The sequence below is a fragment of the Anguilla rostrata genome, chromosome 16 (assembly GCF_018555375.3).
Source record: "Anguilla rostrata isolate EN2019 chromosome 16, ASM1855537v3, whole genome shotgun sequence".
NCBI lineage: Eukaryota > Metazoa > Chordata > Actinopteri > Anguilliformes > Anguillidae > Anguilla > Anguilla rostrata.
In genome coordinates this window covers 30729130-30740572 of record NC_057948.1, presented here as the reverse complement: position 1 = coordinate 30740572, position 11443 = coordinate 30729130, and the positions used below count along the sequence as shown (strand labels likewise).

General features: G+C 39.1%; 2 protein-coding genes across 2 annotated transcripts; both read left to right on the top strand.

Annotated features, from left to right (window-relative positions):
- The first annotated feature begins 3624 nt into the window (after window positions 1–3624).
- On the top strand, window positions 3625–5843 carry LOC135242359 (chymotrypsin A-like). Its single transcript, XM_064313401.1, has 7 exons — window positions 3625–3721; window positions 4021–4124; window positions 4402–4481; window positions 4631–4709; window positions 4849–5029; window positions 5132–5265; window positions 5618–5843. Exons 1-7 carry the CDS (start codon window positions 3670–3672, stop codon window positions 5777–5779), a joined length of 792 nt encoding a protein of 263 aa, XP_064169471.1. The 5' UTR covers window positions 3625–3669; the 3' UTR covers window positions 5780–5843.
- A 2790-nt stretch (window positions 5844–8633) lies between these two features.
- On the top strand, window positions 8634–11194 carry LOC135242330 (chymotrypsin A-like). Its single transcript, XM_064313360.1, has 7 exons — window positions 8634–8752; window positions 9375–9478; window positions 9746–9825; window positions 9992–10070; window positions 10202–10382; window positions 10485–10618; window positions 10971–11194. The coding sequence occupies exons 1-7, from the start codon at window positions 8701–8703 to the stop codon at window positions 11130–11132; spliced, it is 792 nt and encodes a 263-aa protein (XP_064169430.1). The 5' UTR covers window positions 8634–8700; the 3' UTR covers window positions 11133–11194.
- Window positions 11195–11443: the final 249 nt, after the last annotated feature.

The window sequence follows — 11443 nt, the reverse complement described above, 5'->3', positions numbered from 1 at the left end:
TCATACAGAGTGTTGTATGTTAGCTGTGTTAATACTTTGCTCAAGGACTATTGTGACTTACTGAATTTTTTTCCACCAAAAATATATGCATAATTAGGCTATCATTCCTGAATTTATATCTAATTCAAGCCAAGTTTTCATGTCTTATGTCTACCTTTAAAAGACAGACATAAACATCATAACTTTGTATATTTCAAATACGCTCCGTTGGATATTTCAAATTTGCTGATTCACATCCTTGCCTCTCACCAAATGCATGCTGGGATAGGCACCCCTGGCGACCCTGACCAGGATAAGCGGGTATAGAGAATGGATGGATGGATGGATGGATGGATGGATGATTCATATCCTGGTCTGGGGATCTGTGAATTTGGTACCCTTTTCCATGTTTAATGAACAAAGAGCTCCCTCTCCTGGAAGGTATGAGTTATAACATCCAGGCCAGTGCTTATAATAAGGACGGTGATTCAGCATTCGAAGGGATGATTCACATTCTTCGATTTCAGATATTATTTTAGAGTATATCTTTTTTTTTATATATATACATATATATATGTTTTTTTTTTTTGTTTTTTCCTTTTATTTTGATAGAACAGTCTAGAGAGACAGGAATAATTAGGAGGAGAGAGAGGGAGAGACGTGCGACAAAGGTCAGCGGTCGAATTTGAATGTCGTGGCTCGCATTGAGCATGTGGTTAGCGCTCTACGGGCTGCATCACTAGAGGCCCCTTAGAGGATGTCTTTGATTGGCCTGTACGGCTTTCTTGTGTAATTAAGAATATTTTATATACAGAACCCTCTGATGACCAGCTGGTTTTATAGTGGTTGATACAGGGGCATTCAGCGGTTGTGGTGTAAAGAAAGACAATGCACTTCAGGACATCCCAGAGCTGCTTATACAGCAATGGTATCTGTCCAGATGCTGCACGTATGAGCATATTAATGTTATTAATTGCATTAATTTTTATTAATTCTAATGTATTTATGAATAATTATAAATATTTTCTGAAGAATAATTGGGTACTATTCACACATACAACCTCTGGAGCTGACTGAACAATTTAAAAACACTTTAAATTTAGCTCACTGCTTTTTTATTCATAGGAGTAATAAATTGTACTTTTGAAAAAAGTATACAATAATGTTGTATGTATCATTGTATGTGTCATTAAACAGCTCAACGGAAAAGTAACTGTACAGCATTTAAGTCATAAACATTTGGTCATTGTTGAGAGAAACCCTAAAAATGGCAACTCCCAGTGCAAAAATATGGACCTAAATAATTGATTGTCATTGCTCTGGACACACTGTAGACAGAATTAGAGCGATATATCATTCTAGACTATCGTACTTTCAGGTTTAACTTTTGTATCCCGCCTTCATTTTGCATTATTACATTTTCAATTAGGAGGTCAAGGACCTTAGTTATTTTTACTCACCACCAGGATTTTGGAACAGTGGAAGATTTTAAATAAGAATCACCTGTTTATTACTCACGCTGATTATTCAAGTGCACATTGCTCAAAAATGGTGAATGGGCCAAGGGAACATATCGCAGCGACCTCCCAGCATGTGTATTCATGAGTAAAAAATAACCAACTTTTCAGCACCTTTCCTTGTGACTGACGACAGGGCCCCTCATTCTCATTAGCACGCTACATCCGCACAGGATTTTCACAAAATGGCTTCATCTTCCTCCTTCTATCAGACCATTGATTGTTTTTAATAACAGTATGTTATTTCCATTAACCAGTAGGGCTTTCTCAGCCCCCAGATATGATTCTTGTTGCAAAGACGGAAATCTTCATTCGCACATCCTCTGAGATCAGATTTTAAGATCGGCCGTGGACAACATGGCGTGTTTGCAACTTTTACACCACATGGATTTGCAATGGTCTAAGACTGCCAGAGGACTGAAAAGGGTCAAAATGGTCATACTACCATGTATATTTCACATTTACATTATATAATTTGCATGGACATGCGGTATATTCACTTCCACCCCTGCAGCTTGATCAGAAGTTACTTGGTGACCAGTGCACCCGCCTGTCTGAGAACAGGACTCCTGAAACATGTGTGGTCAGATTTGAACATAACTGGAGGGAGGAATGTGTGGAAACTGATAGATTTTCATATAAGAGGTGGACGAGGTACTGTATGTACCGACGGTCATTCCAGTTAAAGCCAAACTCATATGGTTTGACATGTATACAGACTGGCATTCTTTAGGAAAACCAGAGTCAAAAAATGCATATTTAATTGCCTTATTACTGCCGCGTGCAAAATTGGTGCGAATTGCTCTTATGTGTCCTTGTGGGAAACACCTGTCCCCTCCAAGTGTGTCCCCCTAGTTATCCAAACTGTCTTATCAAAGCATGATAAGAGCAATCCTAGTTCTTGTAGTTTTTTTTTTTTTTGCAGACAATGTATATATGTCCTATTATAAAAAATTTGCATTGTTAAAACATGTGGAGTTTTTAATTGTGTGTATTTACAGTAAAATATTAACTTTTAAAATAATAAATGGATTCTTTCTCTATGTTGTTGAATGCCATTCCAAGCTTATTTAACAACTTTCTTACGAGAAATATATCTTTGAATTATCACAGTCTTTTTTTGAAATTCTTTTGTTAGGTCATTTGTCGCAAGCATTTTCTATTGACAGTGAGGGAACATAAAGGAAATTAACTGACATTTTAGCAGTTGGAGAAAAATATAAATTTTGAACAAATATGGAATTTCCCAGTTTGTTGCCCAGTTTGTCCAGATTACACTCTCAGCATATTCAGATATTAAAATTTAATAGTTTGGAAATAACAGCCAGAAACAGTGATGATAGAGCAAAAAAAACAGGAACATTCATCCTCCTTGAATAAATTAAGGTACTTAGATCATACTGAAATATTACAGCTTAGCTAAATATATGTGAAAGCATTTCCATTCCTAGGCTAATAAAGCAAAAAATGTTAGCTAAATATGTCCTAAAAACTATCATTGAATCAGGCAGTAGCTATCAGTCACTTGTTTTTAAGTAACGGACCTAAACTGTTCAGTCTATGAGCTGAAATAGTTTAAAACTCCCTTCTAGTTTGACTTGCCATAACTTTACTAGTTATTGTGCGTCGCTTTGGACAAAAGGGCCTGCTAAATAAAATGTAATGGAAAAATAATGTGATGACACTTATATTGTGTTACTTGTCTTTGACATCACTTTGATAGAACTATATAATTAAAACATTAACAGTTTTGTACAATATGCATTAACATAACTCATTTGTTTGCATATTAAAACAATTTCCATTCAATGTTTTTACAATTTACAATGTAGACCAAAACTCACAGGGAATCATATTTTAACATATTTTAAAACACCAAAATCTTTGAAAAGGTTATTTTATCATATGGCCAAGCTATCAGTTATTGTTCTTATAGCCATCTTTTCTCCATTCATTCAGCCATGCTTTTCTGTGCCATTTCAGAAATCTAATCACCAACACATGTTTACCCTCTCGCAACATCTGAACAAGATAACAGATATGGTGAGAAAAAGTTCACATTATCAGAGCAGTAACAGGTGGGCTTCACAAAAATCTTACCACTTACGCAAATTTAGGCTTTGGGGATGTGTATAAAAGGCAGCAGTGTCACTGACTCCAGCAAGCTGAAAACATGGCCTTTCTCTGGATCCTCTCCTGCCTCGCATTTGTTGGCGCCACCTATGGTAAGATTGAGTATGACAAAAAATGAATGCATTAATTTGCAGTCTTAACTATTACAGTAAATTTCTCTAGGGATCATGGGTGATTATTCTTAAATTATGTGCATTTATTTGACAACGCTGGTCTAATCACAAACTACAGAGCTGATACGTTTTTTAAAATTAAACTGCTAAAAAGGTAACCTCTCATGGATAGATCACCCAAATGTACAATATAGAATACGGATAGTACAATATAGACTGCCACCTTAAAGAGGAAGAATGAAGAAATCCTCATTTCTGTCTGTGAACTTTGTTTTCAGGTTGTGGCGTTCCTGCCATCTCCCCTGTGGTGACTGGATATGCCAGGATTGTGAACGGTGAGGAGGCTTTACCCCACTCCTGGCCCTGGCAGGTGTCTCTGCAGGTAAGATGTTGTTGTTTAATTTTTAAAAAATAGCTGATTTACACTCAAAAGCATGTTAAAACAGCATCCAGCGATGAAGCACAAGGAAAACCTGTACTATCAATCATTATTTTAGGAGTAATCAAGATCCCTCCCATCTTGTTATGGTTTTCCAATTATATCTGTGTGGTGACTGCATGTCATGGGAACCATCAAGTGTTGTGAAAAATAAATAAAATCTAGCAATGCACAACAATGTGTGGTATATTTATCTCATGAATCAGTGGGTGTGTTTCAGGATTACACTGGCTTTCATTTCTGTGGTGGCTCTCTGATCAGCGAAAACTGGGTTGTGACTGCTGCTCACTGCGGTGTGAAGTAAGTCTTTATCTGAATGATGATCACCATTCATGAAAAACTCTGTCAAAAAAGTTCCTTATAAGAAACTAGCCTATAACCGCCTACAATGTAGCTACATTATCTAGGAAATAATGACAATAAAATTTTTACTTTGTTTCGTGTTCCAGAACTTCTCACCGCGTCATCCTTGGAGAACACGACCGCTCCTCCAATGCTGAGGGCATCCAGACCATGAAAATTGGCAAGGTGAGTATAGCCTCATCAGCTACAGTTTAATGCAAGTAATTCTCTTTCATTATTTTCTTATCCTCAATTGTGTTCCACTCTTTGAAGGTAAAACACAAATACAAGCAATCTGAGACGATGAAATGTTTATACCTCTCAGGTCTTCAAGCATCCCCGCTACAACAGCTGGACCATTAACAATGACATCACCCTGATCAAGCTGGCCAGTCCTGCTCAGCTCAGCCCCCGTGTGTCCCCTGTGTGTCTGGCTGAGGCTGGAGACAACTTCCCTGGTGGCATGAAGTGCGTCACCTCTGGCTGGGGCCTGACCAGGCACAATGGTAAGTGCCTTACCTGCAGTGGGCAATTAAAACCACTACTTATTGGGTATCTGCTATTGGGCACTTCGGTCCATGGTCAACCTGCTCTTGCTCTGGTTCCAGCTCCTGACACCCCCGCCCTCCTGCAGCAGGCAGCCCTGCCTCTGCTGACCAACACTGACTGCAAGCGTTACTGGGGCAACAAGATCTCTGACCTCATGATCTGCGCTGGTGCCTCTGGTGCCTCCTCTTGCATGGTAAGTCTCAACCAATCACAGGCGTACTTACGGGCTGAGGATTTTCAATGCCCAATTCAAGTCCTACTGGCCTTCCTCTTCTCTGGAACCATGTTCGTCAGTTCCTGTCCAAGTTTACATCAGCCTGGTTCTCTCTACAGCTATAATAAATGAAGAGCTGGCAGAATGCTGGACTGGTTCATCACAGCAATGATTTGCCTGTGTCAGCATTTTTTAATTAGCATCTCTTCATTGACCCAAGAGGGGCAGTTCAACCACAGTCCAATACTAAGTCTCAGTTGCATCTTGATGAAATGTGAAGCTGGGTTACTTTCAGTTGCTGACCCTCTTTGTGTCTGTTTGTGTGCTTCAGGGTGACTCTGGTGGTCCCCTGGTCTGTCAGAAGTCTGGTGCCTGGACCCTGGTCGGTATTGTGTCTTGGGGAAGTGGCACCTGCTCTCCCAACTCTCCTGGAGTTTACGCCCGTGTCACTGAGCTCCGTGCTTGGGCGGACCAGATCATCGCTGCCAACTAAGACCTCAACAGCTCTGTTCAATGTCCTCATGATGATCAATAAAGATCAGTCAAATTGAAAAATACTTTGATGTTGTTTCCTTCTTTAATGCTGAATAAATTATTCCGTAGGAATAACTAACTGCTTGTTTCTGATGCTATAACTATGGGATTACATTTAATTTTACACTTGGACTGTAAAATGTAACTGAAGGTTGCATGCTTCTGCAAAATCTATTATTTTTTAAATATCTTTAAGAAACAGGAAAAAGTCACTTGCAGGGTGTTGGATTACCATGTATTACTAGCATGGTCTTTATGTACTGTACTTTGTACAGTCTACCAGCATTGAATTCAAAAAGTTATCAAACACCCATATCACCCATGCGAAAAATGAATTGCTCCATCAGTAACTCAATCAACCAAATAATCGAATGTAATTGGTATTTAGATTCAGCTTGTTGAACGGGTTTGGTTGCAGCTAGCCCTGTTGAATCTAAACCTCACTCATATTGAACCTTAACATTCAGAGTAAGGTAGGCCTAGTCACCGCAAAGCTTCCACAAGCGTGCTATGCCACGATCAGAGAAAATTCCAGAAGAGATGAATGGGATTCATGGGAGAGTAGCAAGGCAGATGCCACTGCTAACCAAGAGAAACATCAATGCTTGTCTCACATTTGCACCTGTATGATCCCCAAAACCTTTTGGGATAATTTTCTATGGACAAATTAGTCAAAAGTGGAACGTTTTGGATGTCACAGGTTCCATTGTGTCTGGAGTAAAGCAAATACAGCATTTCACAGAAAGAACGTCAAACCAACAGTACAACACGGTGGCAGTAGTGTGATGGCATGGGGATGCTATACTGCCTGCGGACCTGGACCTAGACCATGAATACTGCACAGTACCAGAAAATTACAGTCATCTGTCTGTAAGCTGAAGCTAAAGTGGAATTTGGTTATACAGCAAGACAATGACCCATAACACAAAAGAAAGTCCACATGGAGAATACCAACTTCTGCCCTCTAATAGGCCATTCAGAGTCACTCAATTTAAACGCAACAGGCTGAAGAATTCTTTCATACATCAGTCTAACCTGTTGCTAAACCAAAATCAGTGTGCTGCTAACTGATCGTGAAATTGATGTGTTTATGCTGTCTGACTGTTTGTTTTCTATGAAAAGTGTCATATGTGTAACTGTATGTTTAATCTCTGTGTAATCTCTTGAACGTAACTGGCTGAGGATGCAAAATGAATTTTAGTGCAAACTGACAATAAAGTGGTATCGTATTGTATCATATCTCAATGGCTGAAAAGAAACTAAATTTAAATTTTGGAGTGACCTAATCAAAATCCTTACTGTAATCCAATGGAGATACTGTTGCATGGCCTGAAACAAGCAGCTCAACCTCAAAAACCTACAAATGTGTCTCAATAAAAGCAATTCAGCAAAGAAGAGTGAGCTAAAATTCCTCCACAGCAATGTGAAAGACAGATATCAAATCATAGGTTGTTTGGTTTCAGTTTTTACTGCTAAAGGTGGTGCAAGCAATTATTTTGTTTAAGGGGGAAATGATGTTAAATAATTTATTATTTAATTTACTTTCATTAAATAAATGAAATATTAATTTAAAATGTGTTTTCTGTTTAGTCAGGTAACCTTTTTTTATAATATTTAATGTGATAAATATGAAATAATATATGAAATCAGGAAGGAGCAAATATTTTTTTCAAGGCACTATAGTAAGCAGCATTATTGCAAGGATTAGTAAGTAATAAAAATCAAGACAGATACATCCACCTTGCAGAGTATTTCATAACTGAATGACAACATTGAAGCCATTTTGTACATAATAATTTCCAAGGCTATGACACTGCATAACCCAAAGAATGCATAGTATTTTCCATGAAATGTACATGAGTTCTATGTCTTCATGAGAAACTATGCAGATGTTTCCAGTTAGACCTTGTGCATGGTAACAGAGCAAACAAAGGACCAGAACCTATGGAAAACATGCCATATTACTGATAATGGGAACCTTGTACAAAAAAATCTATTTGTCAACACACTGTAAAATTTGAAAATAATTGTAGAAAGTATAGATTGAATATATGACAGAGTATGCATAACACAGCACAACATTAATAATATAATATTTGTTATGTAACACTGAAAGTTCATTGCATATTTATATTAAGACACGGTAATGTATAGATAAACTTGCAAACATGAAGATGGCATTGATTGATTTTTTTTTTTGCGCAAGCATTATATTTTGACGTATTTTAATAATATTGGTAATTTTATTTATTATTTTAAAGCAAATGCTAAGGTTTGAAAAATAAATCAGGTCTTCGTGCAAGTTTTTTGTTGTATCAAAAATACTGAGATAATTATCCAATTCATGATTAAAGAAACCCCAGAAAATATTGTACAATGGCCTCAATGAGCCATTATAAGGGGGGGGGGGGGGTGATTTCATATGTAAAGCAAATATGCATGTTATTAGCATCAGTAGTGCATTCAGCTTTAAATTTCAATGAAATTACAGCTTGTGTAGTAGTGTGGGCATACATCATCCACATTAGCCAAACAGAAACAACTACAGAATAAAGTATTTTTGAATTGGTATTTTTGCAGTGTAATCCATTCATACAATGCTTGAATTTAAAATATGTCAGAAACCATATTTGTTTTACAGTGTGCAATGTTTCCATGAGCTACTGTATCATCAGGTAGAATTTCAGTGGTCCACGTGAGTGTTAAAAAAAAAAAAAAAAATTCACAGCCTATAAGATGTCTTGTGCAACGTGTGAAAATATTCATGTTATCATTTAAATTCCAGGTGAGTTACACACAGAGCTGATAAGATATCCTAATTCTCAGTTTCTCTTGGGGTATAAAAGGCAGCAGTGTTACTGACTCCAGCAAGCAGAAAACATGGCCTTCCTCTGGATCCTCTCCTGCCTCGCATTTGTCAGTGCCACTTACGGTAAGGATCGCTGCGTTCGTGGTCTTGTAACCATAAACTATCTTTGTATATGTTCTTCTCAAATATGTTTAGTTTTGTCTAGAAATATGCACAGAATAACATTGTAAACTAATTACAAATTAGTCCTAGACAGCTGTGAGCTTTCACCACAGAAATGTTTTCTGGGATATTATTAAGTAGACATTGCATTTTATTGCAGAGAGATTTGACATGAAGTATTATAAACCGTACATTTACCTCTTCATGGTGATATGATCAAATATCAAGGGCAAGTGGATGTTTTGTCCTGACATTTGAAGGCACCAAAAATGTGTGAAGGGTTGTAAGGGGGTCTGTGAGACTTAGCTTATATTCTGGTTCACACACTGTTTGAAGGCTACAAAATCAAAGCTATCCCTGCATGTTTTCTGTCAATGATAGGGTTGTTAAATAATTGTGTGAAGATACAGCTCTGTGACTTAAAAGTTGTGGAAAGTTAAAAGTAGCACCTTAGAATCAGACACACTTACCTTCTACCCCATTGGGTGAATTTCATACACAATGTTGTCTAGCGTGAACACAGAATGTTGTATCAGTAAAAGAACAAGAGGCATACTTCACTAACCTTTGACCCCCGTTTCAGGTTGTGGTGTTCCAGCCATCTCCCCTGTGGTGACTGGATATGCCAGGATTGTGAACGGTGAGGAGGCTGTACCCCACTCCTGGCCCTGGCAGGTGTCTCTGCAGGTACGATGTTTTTGTTTTAAAAAATTGCCAAAAGTATGTTAAAATAGCATCCAGAGATGAAGCACAAGGAAAACTCATATCATAATTTAAATGTTTATTTTAGGAGTAATCGAGATCCATCCCATCTTATTGCGGTTTTCCAATTGTATTTTCATGGACACTACACATCATGGAAACCAAGTGTTGTGGAAAAAAAAATTCAATCCATTACAATGCATAACAATTTGTGTAGTATATTTATCTCATGAATCAGTGGGTGTGTTTCAGGATTACACTGGCTTTCATTTCTGTGGTGGCTCTCTGATCAGCGAAAACTGGGTTGTGACTGCTGCTCACTGCGGTGTGAAGTAAGTCTTTATCTCAGTGTTACATCAACATCAATGATGATCACCATTCATGAAAAACTCTGTCAAAAGAGTTCCTTATAAGAAACTAGCCTATAACAGCCTACAATGTAGCAACATTATCTAGGGAATAATAACAATAATATTTTGATTTTGTTTCACGTTCCAGAACTTCTCACCGCGTCATCCTTGGAGAACACGACCGCTCCTCCAATGCCGAGGGCATCCAGACCATGAAAATTGGCAAGGTGAGTACAGCCTCATCAGCTACAGTTTAATGCAAGTCATTATCATCAATTGCATTCAACTCTTTAAAGGCAAAATGGAAATGCATGCAGTATGAGAGGGTCAAATGTTTCCACCTCTGTCTCTCTCTCAGGTCTTCAAGCACCCCCGCTACAACAGCTGGACCATTAACAATGACATCACCCTGATCAAGCTGGCCAGTCCTGCTCAGCTCAGCCCCCGTGTGTCCCCTGTGTGTCTGGCTGAGGCTGGAGACAACTTCCCTGGTGGCATGAAGTGCGTCACCTCTGGCTGGGGCCTGACCAGGCACAATGGTAAGTACCTTACCTGCAGTGGGCAGGTAAAACCACTAATTATCAGGTATCTGCTATTAGGCACTTCGGTCCATGGTCAACCTGCTCTTGCTCTGGTTCCAGCTCCTGACACCCCCGCCCTCCTGCAGCAGGCAGCCCTGCCTCTGCTGACCAACACTGACTGCAAGCGTTACTGGGGCAACAAGATCTCTGACCTCATGATCTGCGCTGGTGCCTCTGGTGCCTCCTCCTGCATGGTAAGTCTCAACCAATCACAGGTGTACTTACAGGCTGAGGATTTTCAATGCCCAATTCAAGTCCTACTGGCCTTCCTCTTCTCTGGAACCATGTTTGTCAGTTCCTGTCCAAGTTTACATCAGCCTGGTTCTCTCTACAGCTATAATAAATGAAGAGCTGGCAGAATGCTGGACTGGTTCATCACAGCAATGATTTGCCTGTGTCAGCATTTTTTAATTAGCATCTCTTCATTGACCCAAGAGGGGAAGTTCAACCACAGTCCAATACTAAGTCTCAGTTGCATCTTGATGAAATGTGAAGCTGGGTTACTTTCAGTTGCTGACCCTCTTTGTGTCTGTTTGTGTGCTTCAGGGTGACTCTGGTGGTCCCCTGGTCTGTCAGAAGTCTGGTGCCTGGACCCTGGTCGGTATTGTGTCTTGGGGAAGTGGCACCTGCTCTCCCAACTCTCCTGGAGTTTATGCCCGTGTCACCGAGCTCCGTGCTTGGGCGGACCAGATCATCGCTGCCAACTAAGACCTCAACAGCTCTGTTCAATGTCCTCATGATTATCAATAAAGATCAGTCAAATTGAAAAACACTTTCATGTCGTTTCCTTTTTTAATGCTATATAAATTATTACGTAGGAACAATCGGCAGATACTCAGGGGTTAAATTGGGGGTGGATGCGGGTGGAACGGAGTCCACCCATCTTTGGTAAATAAATAATTTTGACCGGCAGTTTTACAAATAACTATGACAATCTAGTCCATTTTTCGTAGGCTCCAGTCCATGTGTTCCCTCTAGCCAGTTACTCGCTCAACCAATCAAAAATCCAAAGAAAAAAA